The following is a 16112-nucleotide window of genomic DNA, read 5'->3' on the forward strand; positions in this document are numbered from 1 at the left end:
GAAGCCCAGGGTAGGGCTTCCGGGGGTCCAGGGGCTCCTTCTGGGGCTCTCTCCCCGCCCCAAGGGCGGCCCCTCCCTCCATCCATGGGGTGGGGCGGACTTCAGCACCGGCGGGAGGGACAGCGTCCAGCCGTCCTACCCCCTTGAGCCGCTTAAACCTCGAAGGTCAAGGTCTGCGGGGACCCCAGCGGAAAGGCGGGGAGGAGCCATGCCCAGCTCCGGGTTTGCTGACCCGCGTCCGCTTTCGCTTTCTGCCTTGCAGCCGTCGGGATGGAGGTGAGAAGGCGGCCGTGACGCCCGCCCGCGCGAACCCCTGCACCCCAGCAGCCCACAGCGCTCCCTGCCCCCCTCCCCCGCGGCAGAGGGCCTTGCCGTCCAGTGACAGCGGCCTGGGGGGGCAGGGGGGGCGGGGGCGGCCGGACCAGCGATGCCGGCGGGCATGACGAAGCATGGCTCCCGCTCCACCAGCTCGCTGCCGCCCGAGCCCATGGAGATCGTGCGGAGCAAGGCGTGCTCGCGGCGCGTCCGCCTCAACGTCGGGGGGCTGGCGCACGAGGTGCTCTGGCGCACCCTGGACCGCCTGCCCCGCACGCGGCTGGGCAAGCTCCGGGACTGCAACACCCACGACTCGCTGCTGGAGGTGTGCGACGACTACAGCCTCGACGACAACGAGTACTTCTTCGACCGCCACCCGGGCGCCTTCACCTCCATCCTCAACTTCTACCGCACCGGGCGGCTGCACATGATGGAGGAGATGTGCGCGCTGAGCTTCAGCCAGGAGCTGGACTACTGGGGCATCGACGAGATCTACCTGGAGTCCTGCTGCCAGGCCCGCTACCACCAGAAGAAGGAGCAGATGAACGAGGAGCTCAAGCGGGAGGCCGAGACGCTGCGCGAGCGCGAGGGCGAGGAGTTCGACAACACGTGCTGCGCCGAGAAGAGGAAGAAGCTCTGGGACCTGCTGGAGAAGCCCAACTCCTCCGTGGCGGCCAAGGTGAGGCCGGGGTCCGGGGCTGGGGGCCTGGGCGCTCAACCCAGGCCAGGGCCATGACTGGGGACTCCGCGGCATTCGCCACGATGAAGCCCAGTAAGAGAGGGGCTCTGGCCGCGCCCCAGGGGTGAGGACCAACACCCTCTGACTCCTCCTAAGGGCGCGGATGGCCTGACCTTTGATGTTTCAGTGCTGTGTCGGCCCACCTTGTTGGGGGAAGTGATTCACAGGGTTTACAAAGAGCCACAGCCAGAAAGCCGGGGCGGAAGGAAATGGAGCTTGCTGGGCCGGGGCAGAGCTGGGTCTGGTTCCCTGAAGTCCCAAGCCCAGGCTGGAGAGGGCAGCTCTGGGCAACCCCTCTTGCCCCAGGAAGAAATAAAAGCAGCTGCCAGGTGTGTTAGAGGGTGCCGAGATTCTGCCGGGTAGTCTCAGCAGAAGTAAGGAAAACGCGGCAAAGGGACACTGAGGGGTGGGTGGACGATACCGTGCCCGCCGCTGGCGTGGGCCTGTGGACAGGGCTGCTGGCTCTTTCTTCATTTCTGGGTTGGGTGAGTTTCTTCCCGTAGTGGTTTGATGCAGCGTGTAAAGGTGCCTTGGCTGCTGGAGGAGGGGGCTGCCTGGTGACGGTGGAAGTCGAAGGAACTGGGAATGGCGGGGGCAGGGGCAGGAGCCAGGGCAGGGCATGTGGTGACCGGCTGCTGGGCAGCTCATCTGAGTCTGGCGGGGATTCAGGGTGCCTGGAGAATTGGGGCCTGTCCTCATGTGGCCGGCGGGCTGGGCGTAGGGGTAGATGATCACAGTGTGCTCATGACTACGGGGGTCCAGGAGAGAGAGAGGTTGATGGTGAGATCCAGCAGGGTTGGTTTGGGAGAAGATGATGCACTCCTGGGGGGGGGGGCAGGAAAACAGATTCATGGCACAAGGAAAGGGGGAGGGGACGTCCTGCGTTCAGCTGTGACTTATGAGCTGGGGGGCCATCCAGCCTAGGCTCTCAGCCTGGGGTCACTCAGCGCCTCACTGGCCCCTGGTCTGAAGGGGACTGTGTAGGTCCTTTCCCAGGTCTGGCTGCCCCAGGAGACACCGTGGGAGAGGGCGGCCCCTAGGAAGGCGGAAGGAGCCTTGCCCATGGACCCTAAAAAGGACAGGGAGGTTCCCAGACCTGGCTTCCCCCCGGAAGCTGTGGGCGGCCGCTGGCCATAATCCTGCCCCCGGGTTTCGTGTCCAGAAAGCCTCCCTCTGAGCACAGAGGCCCCGGCCCCTAACCGGCTTAGGATCAACAGACTTATTTTGCTATTTCCAGGCCTGACACAGGTCCCACCACTGCACATCCTGGAGGTGCCAGCACGCGCTCCCTCCTCCCCGCTGTCCCAAGACGGGAGATCAAGGGGCAGGAAATGGGCGGTGCCCTCCCTCTTGTGAAGAAGCAGGCAAAGGGCACGTTGGTGTGGCCATCTGGCAGGGCGCAGGCGCTCCGGCTTCAGGAGGCAATGTTTGGGTACAGGCAGCCTCTCCTCTCCCTCGGGTTAATCCGCTCACCACGGGGACGAGCTCTGTGACCTCTCCATGATCCCAGACTGGGCTGTCAGTTCACATTCCTGGCAGATGGACCGTCTAGGATTTTCTGCAGCCAGGGCTGAAGTAAGGAAGGTGGACAGGCTCACTGTCTCTAGTGTAGGTTCCTGACTGCCATTGAGCAAATACCTAACACATAGTGGGGCTCAGAAAGACGAAGTAACTTGCCTAAGGTCACACAGCAGGCTAAGAGGAGTAACCAGAAATTCAAACCCAAGTGTGACTTTGAACACCCTGTTCCTTCCACACGATTAAGTACCTCAGCCTCCTCCCCGGTTTCCCTGCTTCCCCGTTTGCCCCCTGCAAGCCATTCCCCACACAACCACCAAAGTGAACTTTTCAAAATGTAAATTGGATCACATTATTCATCTATTTAAAATCCTCCCGAGGTTTCCCAGCTATTCAGAATAAAATCGAGACTCCGTCACGGCATTCGAGGGCCTATAGAGTCTGCTCCTCGGGACCTTTCTGAGCTCATGTCCTCCATTCTCCTCTAGTCCATTCAATTCTGGTCCCACTGACCTCCTTGCTGTTCCCACCCAGGCCAGGCCTTATCCTACCTCAGGGCCTTTGCACCTGCTGCTCCCGCTGCCTGTGATGCGCTGCCCCAGCCTGTCCCACAGCCAGCTGTTGGCCCTCATTCCCCACTTGAGCAGTGGCCACAGAAGGCCTTTCTTGACTCCTGTCCATCGAGGCCCCTCCCCTCACTCGGCCGCACCATGCTGTGTCTTTCCTGCCTGGGCCTTGTGCACCTTTGAATCGTGTTTGCTTCCCGTGTGTCTGTTTCACACTCACAGGAGTGTGAGCGCCGTGGAGTCCATGCACCGCCTGGTTCCCAGCGGGCGTCGCGGTGCCTGGCCCAGAGGTGCTCCAAAGAGCTGCTCCAAGGAGCTGCCTGGGAGTGAGTGAGTGAGTGAGCGAATGGTGGGGAGTGCACAGATGGCCGCCGCCGTCTCGGGTCTGGGAACCTGCCGACCTCACTGCCCGCCTGTGGGCGAGCGTGTCCTCTGGGCCTTTGGCCTCCACGGTCATCGGCATTTGGCCTGCCTCAGCCCCCCAGGTGGGACGCCTGGCCTGTCACAACAGGGAGGACCACGGCCTTTCTCAGAGGCCACAAAGGGAGACGACAAGTGGGGGGTCATTCCCAGGGGGCTGTGAGGTGCAGACGTGGCCACATGTCCCAGTTGAAGGACAAGGACAGACCCTCTCTCTAGGCCAGCTCCGCCATCTCCCCAGCCTCGGACCTTGGGCGGTTTCTTCAACCCTCTCAGCCCCCCCCCCGCCCCCACCCCCAACCCCCACCTTCCCCTCCCCCACCCACCTTCCCTCCCCCTTCCCCTCCCCCACCTCACCTACCTTCCCCCCACCCCCCACCTGTGAAGTGGAGGCCCAGCTCGCAGCCTCTACACTGTCGAGGTTCAGCTCAGCACCTGGCAGAGCAGGTGGTGTTGGGGTGAGGAGAGCAGAGTCCTTCTGGGCCCGGTGGGCTGGGTGGCCCCAGACCCACTCCTTCTGCCCGCAGGACCAGGAAGGCAGAGCCGAGCGTTAATAATTGATGGGATGTTCTGGCAACTCGAGCAAACAAGAGCACAGGCCTCCGCTGCTCTGTCAGGGGAGCAAAAATCAAAACCCATTAGGCAGAAGGCGGCTTGACTGGTTCCTGTGTGGAGGGGGTCAGCCCCACCCGGTGTCCCTGTAGAGGTGCTGGGCCGCCATTGGACTTGGGCTTTCTGGGAGAACTGTAGGCTTCTCTCGGTGGAGCGAGGGGCACCCCTGGACTGGCCCTGAGTGTCTGCCTTCTCTGGAAGGCCCAGGTTTCTAGAGTAGCTTCTGTTGATGGTGCCGGGCTCGGTCAGGGGACTTCGTGTGCGCTGTCTCACCGAAATCCTTCCAGCGAGCTGATCAGGTGCTTTGTCCAGCAGGGCTGCTCTGGGCTGTAAGTAACAGAATGGAAAAGTCCAGGCGGCTTCCATAGGAAAGAGGAGGTGAACCATCCCATCCCGTGTAGCCCACTTTCCAGGGTGACTGGGGTAGGGCGGAGTTGTTGGCTCCACGATGCCCTCAGGGTTCTAGACTCTACTCCAACCCCTGCCAATGACTTGGTCCTCAGCTGGAAGCCTCACATCACAAGATGGCTGCCCAGTTCTAGTCCTCAAATGGAGACCCAATGATGTCCTACCCAGGAAGAGGGGCATTTTCTCCACTGTTTTTCCTTGGGGGGAGATCTTTCCCCGGAGCATCCTAGCAGACTTTCGTGACAATCCTGTTGACCAGGATCAGGCCGCAGGCTCGTGCTTTAGCTGTAGGGGAAACTGGGAAAGCAGGCCTCGAGCTCTTCCAGGCAAGGGAAGGCAGAGTTTGATCCGTGATGCCAAGACCCTTCTGCAGGAGAGGAAACGGCGGCTCCGGGAGCGGAGGCCACTCGCCCGGCTCGCTCAGCTCAGCGGTCAGTAAACGCTCATCAGAGAGTGCGAGCGGCAAAGCCGGGTGTGTCCACGTCCCTCTGGTCCCCAAGCCTGTGCTCCTGAGCCCTGGAAACTGGGGCAGGGCGTTTAAGCTCCCTGAGCTCATGCCCTGAGCCCCTGCCACCTCGGGGCTGCGGGGACGGGGCACTGAGATTTCAGACGTGAGTGGAACTTGGAACTAGGGAGCGCCTGGGTCGGAACCTCTGTTGTTCTACTTAAAGGTGGGAGTCGTGCTCAGGGACGGTGTCCTGTGGTGGCCTGGGTCCACCCACATCAGCTCTGAGGACAACTCCTCTTCCCAGGAGGGTGACTTTGGACAAGTCCCTCTCCTCCTCTGCGTCTCAGTTTCCTACCCGTGAAGTGGGAATTAGAGAGGCAGCCACTGGGGCCATTTAGAGAAAAAAAGTCCACCTAAAGCCGTTCCCCCGGGGCCTGGCCCTCGGGAGCCCTCGCGGGCCGCAGCGTGCTCGCAGGTCCTCCCCAACTCCTCTTGGCAGCCGACGTGCCCTGGTGCCGACTGTGGGGTCACTGTCCGTGGTCCTTTGGGGTTCTCTGCTTCTTGTAAGGCTGCGGCCTCCTTGGCCTGAGCCGGGGGTTCATGCATGATTCTCAGGAAAAATGAGGGGACCCTGGGGCTCTGAGTCATCCAGCCGAGGCTCTTGCTGGCCCCGCACGTCCCAGATGGCTGTTTGTGTTTGGGGGACGATCTGGCAGACATTCAGAAGGCTGGCTGTGGGTCACCCAGCCCTGGGAGAGATGTAAACGGGAGAGATGACAAACCCGCCCCCAGGGCTGTCCCAAGGGTGACTTGGGATGGCCTGTGGGGGTTTTGAAGCCAGGCTCCATAAACCCATTATGTCATTTGATCAGGGACACCCGGAGGCCCCAGGTGCTTCCGTGACCTACCTGGGTCACATGGCAAATCAGTGAAAGGTCCAGGGCTCGCCCTAGGCCTTTCTGACCCCTAGTACCACCCCACAGAGGCTTAGGGGTCTCCGTCCCCCCAGGACACTTGGCCAGGACGTGCGTTGACAGTTGGTCTCTCAGGGGCTTGGAGAAGCCCCAGCGCCCGGGCAGGAAGCCGTGGAAATGCTTGGGAAGCGAAAAACGGGCCAGGGAGCGGCTCGCCAGAGCTTAATTAACTGGAAGAGAACAAGCACGCATTAGGCACCAACTGCCTACCCAGCCCTGGGTGTCCTGTGCACACTCATGACGTCCTGCGTGGGAGCCCTGAGGTCAGAGCTGGACGGCCCAGGTTCGGGGTTGGCTCTTCTGTTCCCTGACTGCGTGGCTCAGGGGAAACTGTCGCAGCTCCCTGTGCGGCTCCTCAGGCACTGCAGGCCGAGGGTGGTGGCCGGCCCCACAGAGGTAAAGGCCTCAATGTGCACCAAGCCCTGGGAGAGAGCTGGCTTCTCCCAGGACCTCGGGGACTGCAAGGTTGTGTTGTTGTTGTTAATTCTCATTTTATTTGATCCTCCTGACAGTCGTGCAAGATAAACAAGCTCCTTTGCAAAATATGATTATTCTTATAAAACGACACGTGCTATTGCCAGCCTAGAGCCTTCCTCTGGCCACTGCAGTCCAGTCAAGGCAGCGGCCCACTGCCCCCGGCAGCTCCTGACTGACGGAGGAGTGTGTGAGTGCCCCAGCTCCGCCCGGGGGTGCCACCAGGAGGCCGCTCCAGGGTTCCCCAGCAGGACAAGGTTCTCGCTGTCCCCAGCAGTTATGCGCCTGGTGACATGCCCCATTCACCCTCTCCTGCCCGCTCTCCTACCAAGGTTTTCGGGGATCACTTCCCATAGAATCTACTCAGGTCCTTGTGTTAGGATCCGGTTCTGGAAAACCAACCAGTGACCCGTCCCCTGGGCCACGGAGACCTCTTACCCCCGATGTGCTCTCGGGATTGTCTTAAAGGCAGGGGCTGCAGGGCCGGCTGGGCCCCGTCAGCTCGTCTCCTGGTAAACACAGCAGCTGCGACAGCTCGGCTCTGGTCCCGGCCCTGGCCTGGCGCGGTGAGAAGGACGTTCAACGCCACTTTCAATCCAGCTCCCTCAGTCACCCTGGTAGGGAAGGGCATGGTCCTCGTGGCATAGCTGTGGAAACCGAGGCTGGACCAGGGTCACGCGGCTGTGGGGGCTGGCACAGAGCCCACCGGGGACTCCCTGACTTTGACCTCTGGGCTGTGCCAGTGACCTTCAGGAAATGAGATGTCATCTCCTGGACGCAGCCCTAGCGTCCCAGCTTCACGTGGAGAAGTGGGGGAGATGAGAGGTTTGTCAGTGTCCCCCGCCTCAGGAATACCAGAGTATTCCTGGTCCCAGGTCGAGAATGACCTTGTCCCCAAAGACCACCAGATGGGACTACTAGGGACACAGGTTAGCATCAAGCATCGTTTAGTGGATGATGGAGACGATAGGTCCCCTGTCCCTCTGTGGGTGTCATGATTGTGGCGCCTCCGATCAGAGTGGATGTGGCCAGGTGGGGCTCAGGGCAGGCAGCACCCGGCCTCCACATGGGGTGGGTGGGATGGGGGCCAGGACTCGCAGGCCGATATCCAGGGTGCCCATTCTTAAGTTCTGGTGACACAGGTCACAAAGAGGACATGAGGTCGTGTGAGCCCCACACTCAAGAGCTGGGTTAATCCCACCCCCTGGCAATGGGAGCCCCCCGCACCTCACTCCTCTGAGAGTGGGGAGCGGGTGCCATGGGGCCCAGCGTGGAGCCTGCTCCTCCCGGGTGCACCCGGGGCCACCTGGGCCTTGGGAGACTCGCCAGGCCAAGGCCAAATGCCACCCCCAGGGACTCTCCCCAAAATTGTGGCAAAATACAGTGACACGAGATTTGCTGTCCTAATTGCCCTTGAGCGTACGGCCCAGCACCATCACCGGCTCCGGAACCTTCCATCTTACAAAACCGAAGGCCTTGCTCATGGACGACAGCTGCCTGGCCCTCAGCCCGCGGCTTCCGCCTCTGGGAGACGCCTGGGGCCTGACTGTGCTCCTTGGTGGCTTTTCACTTAGCGCAGTGTCCTCAGGGCCTCTGTGCTGCGAGTCCGAGCGTCCCTCACCCACCCCACATCGTGTTGGTCATTTTGGTCACCTGTGGGCCCTTGTGGCTTCCACCTGTTGGGCTGGTGTGACCCATGCTGCTGGGGACACGGGCACACCAGTGGCTCCATGCTTGGGTTCTTCCTGGTGTGTTCCGGGAGTGGCACGTGTGATTCTGTCATTAGTTCTTCGGGGACCCGCCACGCTGTCCCCGCATCCTCGTCAGCAGCCTCCTGCTCACAAGCGGAGTCTCCTGTGCTTTTAATTAGAAACCCGACTGGCGAGGAGCCTCTTCAGCTGCTCGCGGTCCTTTGCGTCTTATTTGTTCTCTGTTGAACCGGCCTCAGTGGGCCTTGCTGTCACTGCGCCTTCACATGTGACCACGTGTCTGAATCACACCTGGTTTCAAACACCAGATCACACGTGGTCTGCAGAGACCTCCTCGAGTTCTTCAGGTGGCTTGGGGCCTGTTGTGTGGCCTTTGAGGCACAGTAGCTTTAGTGTTCTCTGCTCCCCGGGCTGGGGACGGCGCCCGGGCCTCCCAGCCGGACTCAGTTCTGTCAAGTCAGCTCATCGATTTCTCTCTCCTGACCTGAGCCAAGGAATCACGGCCAAAGCCAGTGGTTTGGCTTCCCCCAGGTTCTCTTCTGAGGGTTTTGTAGTTTGGGTCGTACGTCAGGCCTCTGCACCGTGTGAGGAAGGGCTGATTCCATCCTGTGCACGTGGCCATCCCGTTCCCAGGGCCACTTGTCCTGGGTGAGTCTGAGGCATTGGACGGGCCGCGAAGCCCAGCCTGGGAGGACGACCCGGATGGTGAGGTCGGGGGTGCTAGCACAGTGCGGAACCCTGTGCACGGTGCTGGGCAGGCAGGAAGGGGCCATAGCCAGCTGCTGTGGACGTCACTGGTGACCACCCAGCACAGCCTCACCACCTCTCTCCCACCCGTGAAAGCCTGGTGGGGTAAGAGCAGGGAGTGAAGTGTGTGAGTGACAGGTGTCCGGAATGTGGCCGCTTCTCACCACACACCGCTGCCCTGCCGCCCCTCTGCTGCCTGAACCACTGCAGAGGCCGCCTCCCACTGCCATCTCTCCTCCACCCAGCCGCTCACTCTCTTGTCAAAACCTTCCGTGGCTCCGTCTCAGATGCGGAAAAACCAAGTCCTCACCAGCATCTACCCACAGGGCCCGTGGCCCGGCGTGTCCCAGCCCCTTCCCCCCCAGTTTCCCACTCCATCACTTGGTTCCTCCCGTGCTGGTCTCCTCACCTGGTCTCCTCACCGGGGCTCAGGCACACCAGGCACCCTCCTGCCCCAGGGCCTTTGCACAGGCTCCTTCTCTGCCTGGGACTGTTTTCCCACAGAAGCTGCAACACTCGCTTCCCCCATCCATCAAGCCCAGCCCCACTGCCATCTCCTCAGGGGGACACTCCATTTAAAAGACCCCCTGCACTGTCCACTGCCCTCACCTGCTGTTCGTCTTCCTCTGACGGGTTCCTCCACTCTCACCTCTCAGTGCCTGCCGCAGAGTAGGACCCTGGGCAGCGGGACAGCGTGACTGAAGGAGCCACACCGTCCTGGAGGAGACAGAGTGCCACCACCTGACGAGAAGAAGGGGTCTGGTGGCCGCAGGACCTGCCCTGCCATTGCTCGTTCGCTGCTGGAAGCCTGGTCCTCAGCCCACCCTGGAGGCCTGGAGCCTCCACCGGAGCCCAGCTGCCCGGCCCCAGCACCGCCGCATCTGGGGCCCGATGGCCTCCGCGGTGCGCGAGCGTGTTTTGCAGCCTCCCTGGCCTCTGCTCGCTGGATGCTGGTGGAGAGGCCCGCGGGGCCAGGAGGGGCCAGGAGGGGCCAGAGGGCGAGAGCTGCCGGCAGGGCAGGGGGCCGGGGTGGGGTGCTTGTAGAGGCGCAGGGGCCTGGGAGCCCGGCTGTCCCTGGTCCCGGCCGAGGCTCGGCTTCCTCCTCTGTACAGTGGCCTGACGACCCCGGGGCCACGCGGAACTGCAGGAACCAGATGGTCACCGTAACAAAGGCCCGCAGAGTCGGCCACGAGCCATTGGGTTGCGACCAGTTGTGTCCAGGCGTTCAGTGAGCTTTATTATGCTCCTGCTGCATGCTGGGCACTGGGCGGGCAGAGAACAGAGGTGCTAGCGCCCACCGAGCGGCTACTGCAGTCGGGGAGCAGCGAGCAGAGCAGGCCCAGGCAGAGCCGCCGTGCGACTGAGTATTTCTGGATGAAATGACAAGACTGAACCAATCTGTGTATTTTGGGGGGTACCAGGGATTGAACTCGGGGGCTCTCGACCCCTGAGCCAGGTCCCCAGCCCTAGTTTGTGTTTGACTTAGAGCCAGGGTCTCACTGAGCTCCTTAGGACTTGCTAAGTGGCTGAGGCTGCTCTGAACTCGCGACCCTCCTGCCTCAGCCTCCGTCCGAGCCACAGCATTCCAGGCGTGTGCCACCGTGCCTGACCTCAATCAGTATATTTGGGGGCACTTTGGGAAAAGGCTGCAGGGCGGGGACAGTGCTTAGGCAGGGCTTGGCCATGGGGCTCAGGAAAGGCCCCACCCAGAAGGTGCCAGTTAAGCAGAGACCCGTGGGGAGGGAGGGAGGAGGGTGCTCAGACACTTGAGGGGGAGTGTCGTGTGCAGAGAACAGCAGGTGCTAAGGCCCTGGGGTGCCCACGGCCCTCTTGGACATTCAAGTGGCTGTTGTGGCTGGAGCCCTGAGGAAGCAGGAAGTAGGAGCAGGTGAGACCAGAGAGAGGACCTCACGGTCACCACGGAATTCTGACCTCTCCTCTGATCCCTGAGCCTTCACCCTGGCCTCCCTGCCTCCACTTTTCCCCAACCAGTGCCTCCTTGGAGAGCAGCCAGGTGGTCGTGCTGACCATCCCATCCAAAGCCCCTCTGCTGCCCACAGAGCCCCAACTCCTTGCCTGCTCTTCAGGCCCAGCCAAGCCTTCTACCCTCACCTCCTCCCCAGGCCCCAGAGACCACTGTCCTCAACTTTGCAGCCCCTGACTCTCCTTCCTTCCTGAGGGCTGCACCCAACTTCCCAAGCTGATCCCTCCTCTGCCTTGCGCCCCTTTCTTCCTCTCTCTCACCCTCAAGGCCAGGCTTCCCCCCAGCCTCCTCTGGGACACCTTCTTAACCCTCCCTGTGACACCCGCAGCCCCCTCCAGCAGCGTGGACGGCTCCCCCGCTGTGCTCTGGAAGCCTGGCGTTCATACCATTGGGAGGACGGAGAGCAGGCCCGGCCTAGAGGCACCAAGGCTCACAAACCCAGGCTGTGCCGCCCCTTTGTCTGGTTCAAATCCCTGCTCAGCCCCATGGGCGCTGTGTGCTCTTTCAGGAATGACTTAACTTCTCTGGGCTTCAGTTTCCTAACTTATAATTTGGGGAGCTTCACAGCAACCAGGGCTGCTGTATGAAGCACCCGGCGAGTGTCCTCGCGGTCACCACTGCTGCTGTTAAATGTCAGTGGAGGTTTGTTGAGCACAGAAGTGAACAAATGCACTTGACCTTGTGGTGACCCATCGGAGGGATCTCACTACAAGGCAAGGGTCACCCAGGCCCACCCGTTTCCTTCCTGTCTCTACCTGCCTTTTCCCTGTCCCCCTCATGCTCCCTGGGCAGGGACAGGTGGCCTTTCCCTCATCACAGAGAAGAGGCAGAACTGACTTAGACACTTGAGGTGTCCCCGCCCCTCTCAGTTCCACTTTCCTGCAGAGAGCCCTCGTTGTGCTCTGGGGCCGGCGGCCGAACCTGACATTGAGGGTGAGATGTCACCTACAGCGGTCCCACATCTGCCAGGTGACGGACCTGGGACCAAGCAGCTTCTGAGAACAGCCGAGGTGTCCACTGATGGCTCCCCAGGGCCCAGATGATCCTCGGGCCTTGGCCTTGGCCAGCCCTGCCTTGGCATCTCCACAGAGCCAGGTGTACCCAAGAGGCAGCCCAGGGTCCCCGGGCAGCCGCCTGTGGGGAGCAGAGACGCAGGTGGAGGTACGAGGGGTGGCCCAGCCCGCGAGTGCTCTCCGCCGTCAGAACCCCCACTGCCCTGCGGCGAGCAGAGCAGGCCCGGGCAGAGCCGCTGTGCAATAGCGTTTTCAAAATCTTGACCTTTTAGACACATACTAAGTATTTCTGGATGAAATGACAAGACTGAATCAATCTGTGTATTGACGGCTCCAGGACTCCATCTCCTCCCTGTGGACAGGATTGCACATCCTTCATGTCCCTTGAAACAGTGACTGCAACTTGGTTCAGTCCCCTCCCATTCCCAGGGCAATCCTTGCAGCCTCAAAGTAGGCTTCCCCTCCAGGCCTCTCTGGTCCTTCTCCCTTTCTGTGGGTGTGTGCGCCTGTTTCAGGGTCGCCTAGGATTAGTGCGGCCGACGCTAGTGCCAGGCACTTGAGAAGCCTTTGTGTACCTTCTAGGATTCTTCCGCTTGCAGCAGACAGAAATGCAGCTCAAATGGGCTTTTAAAAGCCCTGAGTTAGGTAAGGCTTCAGGCAAGACTGGATCCAGGGGCTGAAATATGTCATCAGGACCTAAGTGCTGCTCTTCTGTGTTGGTTTCTCAGTAGGCTGCGCCAATGTGGTTGGAAAGACGGCCTCTTGCAACCCCAGGCTTCCTTCCTGGGGAGAAGCAGGTCTCTTTCTCAATGGTCTCAGCAAAATCGAGGCTGATTTTCATCGGTCCATCCCTGAACCCGTCATTAGCCAGGTCTGGGTCACATGTCAATGCCAGGAGCTGACATTTTCAAGAGACTGAGAATGGGAAAGAGATGGTTCCTCCAAAGACGGGTTGAAGAGAGAGACGGGGGATAAGTAAATAAGTAACCCACGTCGCCCTGGAGCTCCAGCCTCCAGAAGGAGGTGGGCACTGAACACCAGAGGAGAAGCAAGGTGTGTTGATAGAGAGCAGCAGGCCCCGTCAGAAAGGGCCTCGGGCCGTGTTGGAGGCCTTGGCCGTGAACCTGAACTTGACTTCTGCCCCACACTGCAGAAGTGAGCTTTCCTCTGCAGGCCTCCGTCCACCTCCCCGGTGCCGTCCACACCCCCTCCTGTATTCTGCTTTCTTCTGAGCTGGCGTCATCTCCCCCCATGAAGCAGGACATTTCAGAGGACCGTTCCCTACTGGCGTCTGGATCCTGCAGCGGGTGGGGGCGGGGAGGCAGTTTTATGGGAATGTGCGCGGCTGCTTCCAGATGTGAGGCCCAAAGCCTCACATGCACGATTTCCCAGCCCTGTCCAGGAACTCTGTGCCGATCCGTGTTCTGAAGTCACCTGGGGCCTGGTGCAGAGGAGGGGGACTCCAAGGGACGTGAGAGAGGGAGGGAAGGAGGGCCAAGCAGCTCTGTGTCTCTGGTTTCCGGGGTGCGTGGGAGAGGGCTGGTCTGGGTGCACAATTGGGATGCTGTGGCACGAGATCAGGGGAGACCCATTTCCTCCCCTGTCCTCACCCATGCGGCAGGTGGTACAGGCCGGGCCCAGCGCCCAGGTGCCTGCAGGTCCTTCCTTCTCAAGGTCTGCCCCAGACCTCGCCGCCCCCTTCCCCACTGATGTCCTCCATGGCGGGGACTCTTGGGTCTCTTCACGCACCAAGGCATGGCTGCAGGCCAGACGCTCCCTTGGCCTCCCCCATGGCCATCCCCCCTGGCCATCCCACTCCCCCACACTTTGAGGGACAAATGGCGCATTCTCCACTGGCCAGGAAACTATGCACAGTACCCCGGGGAGTCCCTTGTTCTCTCTCCTCTCCTCCAGGAAGCTGCCCCAAGTCCCCCTTGTAAGAAAGTCCCTTGCTGATCTCTTGCTGAGAGAATTGGCCCATCCCAAGGGGTGTCCACCACAGACTGGGACAGGCCTGGGATGGGGTGTGCGGGGTCCGGGCCGACTTCCCCAGGGCCCCAGCGGCAGGGCCAGCTGACGGAATCTGCAGGACGCCAACGAAAAACGTGCCTCTTGGTCACAAATCAGTGGGCGTCGATGATGGCCACACAGAGTCCCAAGCCAGGGGCTCCCTACTCAGCGGGGGCCTGCGCCCTGGAGCCAGCCCTGCCCTGGATGGCCAGGAGGACCCCTCGGCTCCAGAGAATCCCTCAAAGGAAAAGCAGGTCCCTGCCGAGGGGCACACATGGGGCTTCTGTTAACCCAGCAGGAGGACAGGAGGCCCCGGCAGGCCCCAGGGGGCCAGTTCACACAGCCTCTGCCCCAGAGGGCAGCAGGGAGCAGCAGGTCTGTGGTCAGCTCTCCCAAGTTTTTAATGTTGGGAAGTAATTTTAAAACATTAAACACTCTTGGGGGACATGCCCGGCCCCACATACAGGCTTTGGGGCTTCACTGTTTTGTCTTTCTGTGGCGCTGGGATTAAACCCAGGGCCTTCTGCACGCGAGGCAAGCACTTCACCACGGAGCTACACCCCGCCCCCAGCCCTTCTTATTTTGAGACACAGTCTTGCTAAATTGCTGAGGCTGGCCTCTTAACTCGTGGTCCTCCAGCCTCAGCCTCTCGGGTTGCTGGGATTACAGGCATGTGCCACCATGCCTGGCCCCGGGGCTTCTGGTTTTGATCCCTGCAATAGACTGGAAATGGAGGGGGGATGGTTTCTTGCCTCTGAATCCTTCCACCTGAGGGATGAGAGGGGATGGGGTGTGGGAGTCAGATCAGGTCCTCTGTTAAAGTTCACCAGAGACATAGAAGCAGTAAGAGAGATATGCACATGCGATTTATTGTGAGGAACTATGGGGGCTGAGAAGTCCCCTGGTGTGGGAACCCAGGGCAGCTGGTGGTGTCATTCAGTCCAAGTCCTGAAGTCTGAGCCCCCAGGGACGCCCTGGGTGGAAATCCCCATCCTGGGGCAGGAGGACACCCACATCCCGGCTGCTGGGGCGCAACAGCAACGGGACGGCGCAACCTTCTGGCCAACGTCATCCAGAAGACTCATAGACACTCACAGACCCTGGAGATGTTGGACCTGGACGCCCTGTGGCACGGCCGGGTTGACACAAAATCAGTCCTCACATCCTGGCCCTCTTCTTACACCTGGCCACAGCACAGCCCAGGGTGCAGGTCCCACCCAGCTGGGACAGGTGACATCCCACCCAGCTGGAGGAGGCTCCCAAGCTCAAGGCGGCTCATGCCCTGGTGGATGTCAAGCAAGTCGCAAGTCGGGAAATTCTCAGGTGAATCCGGAACATACCAGCCAATGAGGGGCGGCAGCCACTGACCCAGTGGCCGGAGGAGGGCTGCCTGTTGAGCCAGCAAACTGGGCCGCCTCTGAGCCTGGGAATTCGAGGCTGTGAACTGGGAATGACAAGCTCCGGTGTGGTCCAGAGGACTGCATGGGACAGGGATGTGGAGCACAAAGCCAAGCTCCTGGCACACACACCCTCGTGCCAGGATTCACTGCTGTTTTTTACCATCTCCATCGTCATCGGAGCAACTGGCTTATCCCACAGCAGGAACTGCGGAGGCTTCCCCGTGGACTTCGGTGTTCGCGCCTCGTGGGTCAGGGCAGCGCAGCTCTTCCCAACGGGGACCTTGGGTGTTGGAGACAATCAGTGGACACCAAGGTGCCCGGCCCTGGAGGTCCGGACTGGAATCCTGTGTCAGGTTGGAATTCTGCAGCTTGGTGCGCTGCTGTGCTGTTATGGAACACCACCATTCAAGGTCACAACTCTGGGGTTCGAGGTCAGGACACCGCCATCCTGCCAGGCCCCTCAATCCACAGTTGGCCCAAGGAGTGGGCGGGAGCCTTGCCATTCATGATTGACGCCCCCGCGGGCGACGTCCGAACCTGTCCAGGGCCGCAATTCTGAGGTTCAAAGTCAGGGTGCTTCGTGGTGCTCGGGACCAGAATCCTGGCAGATGCCATCAGATGCCGTGTTGGGGGCTGCGCTCTTGTTCCCTGCTTGTCACCTGGTGAGGCTGGTCCCTCCTGCGGTCGCTGGGCCTCATCACCCCTGCCCCTGGCAGCAGTTCCCGAAGATCAAACCACAGAGGGCTCCCAGACCTCCGCCACTCGGCCAGCCCCT

General features: G+C 61.1%; 1 protein-coding gene across 1 annotated transcript in view; it reads left to right on the forward strand.

Moving 5' to 3' along the window:
• Positions 1 to 282: 282 nt before the first annotated feature.
• The window catches only part of Kcnb1 (potassium voltage-gated channel subfamily B member 1), an 85087-nt gene continuing 69257 nt past the window's right edge, over positions 283 to 16112 (forward strand). Inside the window, exon 1 of the mRNA XM_046433815.2 lies at positions 283 to 994. Coding sequence (XP_046289771.1) covers positions 428 to 994 — 567 coding nt within the window. The 5' untranslated portion in view covers positions 283 to 427. The remainder of the gene's footprint in view (positions 995 to 16112) is intronic.

The sequence above is a fragment of the Marmota monax genome, unplaced genomic scaffold (assembly GCF_021218885.2).
Source record: "Marmota monax isolate L192 unplaced genomic scaffold, Marmota_monax_Labrador192_F-V1.1 WCK01_AAM20220418_F8-fsc00014, whole genome shotgun sequence".
NCBI classification, from domain to species: domain Eukaryota; kingdom Metazoa; phylum Chordata; class Mammalia; order Rodentia; family Sciuridae; genus Marmota; species Marmota monax.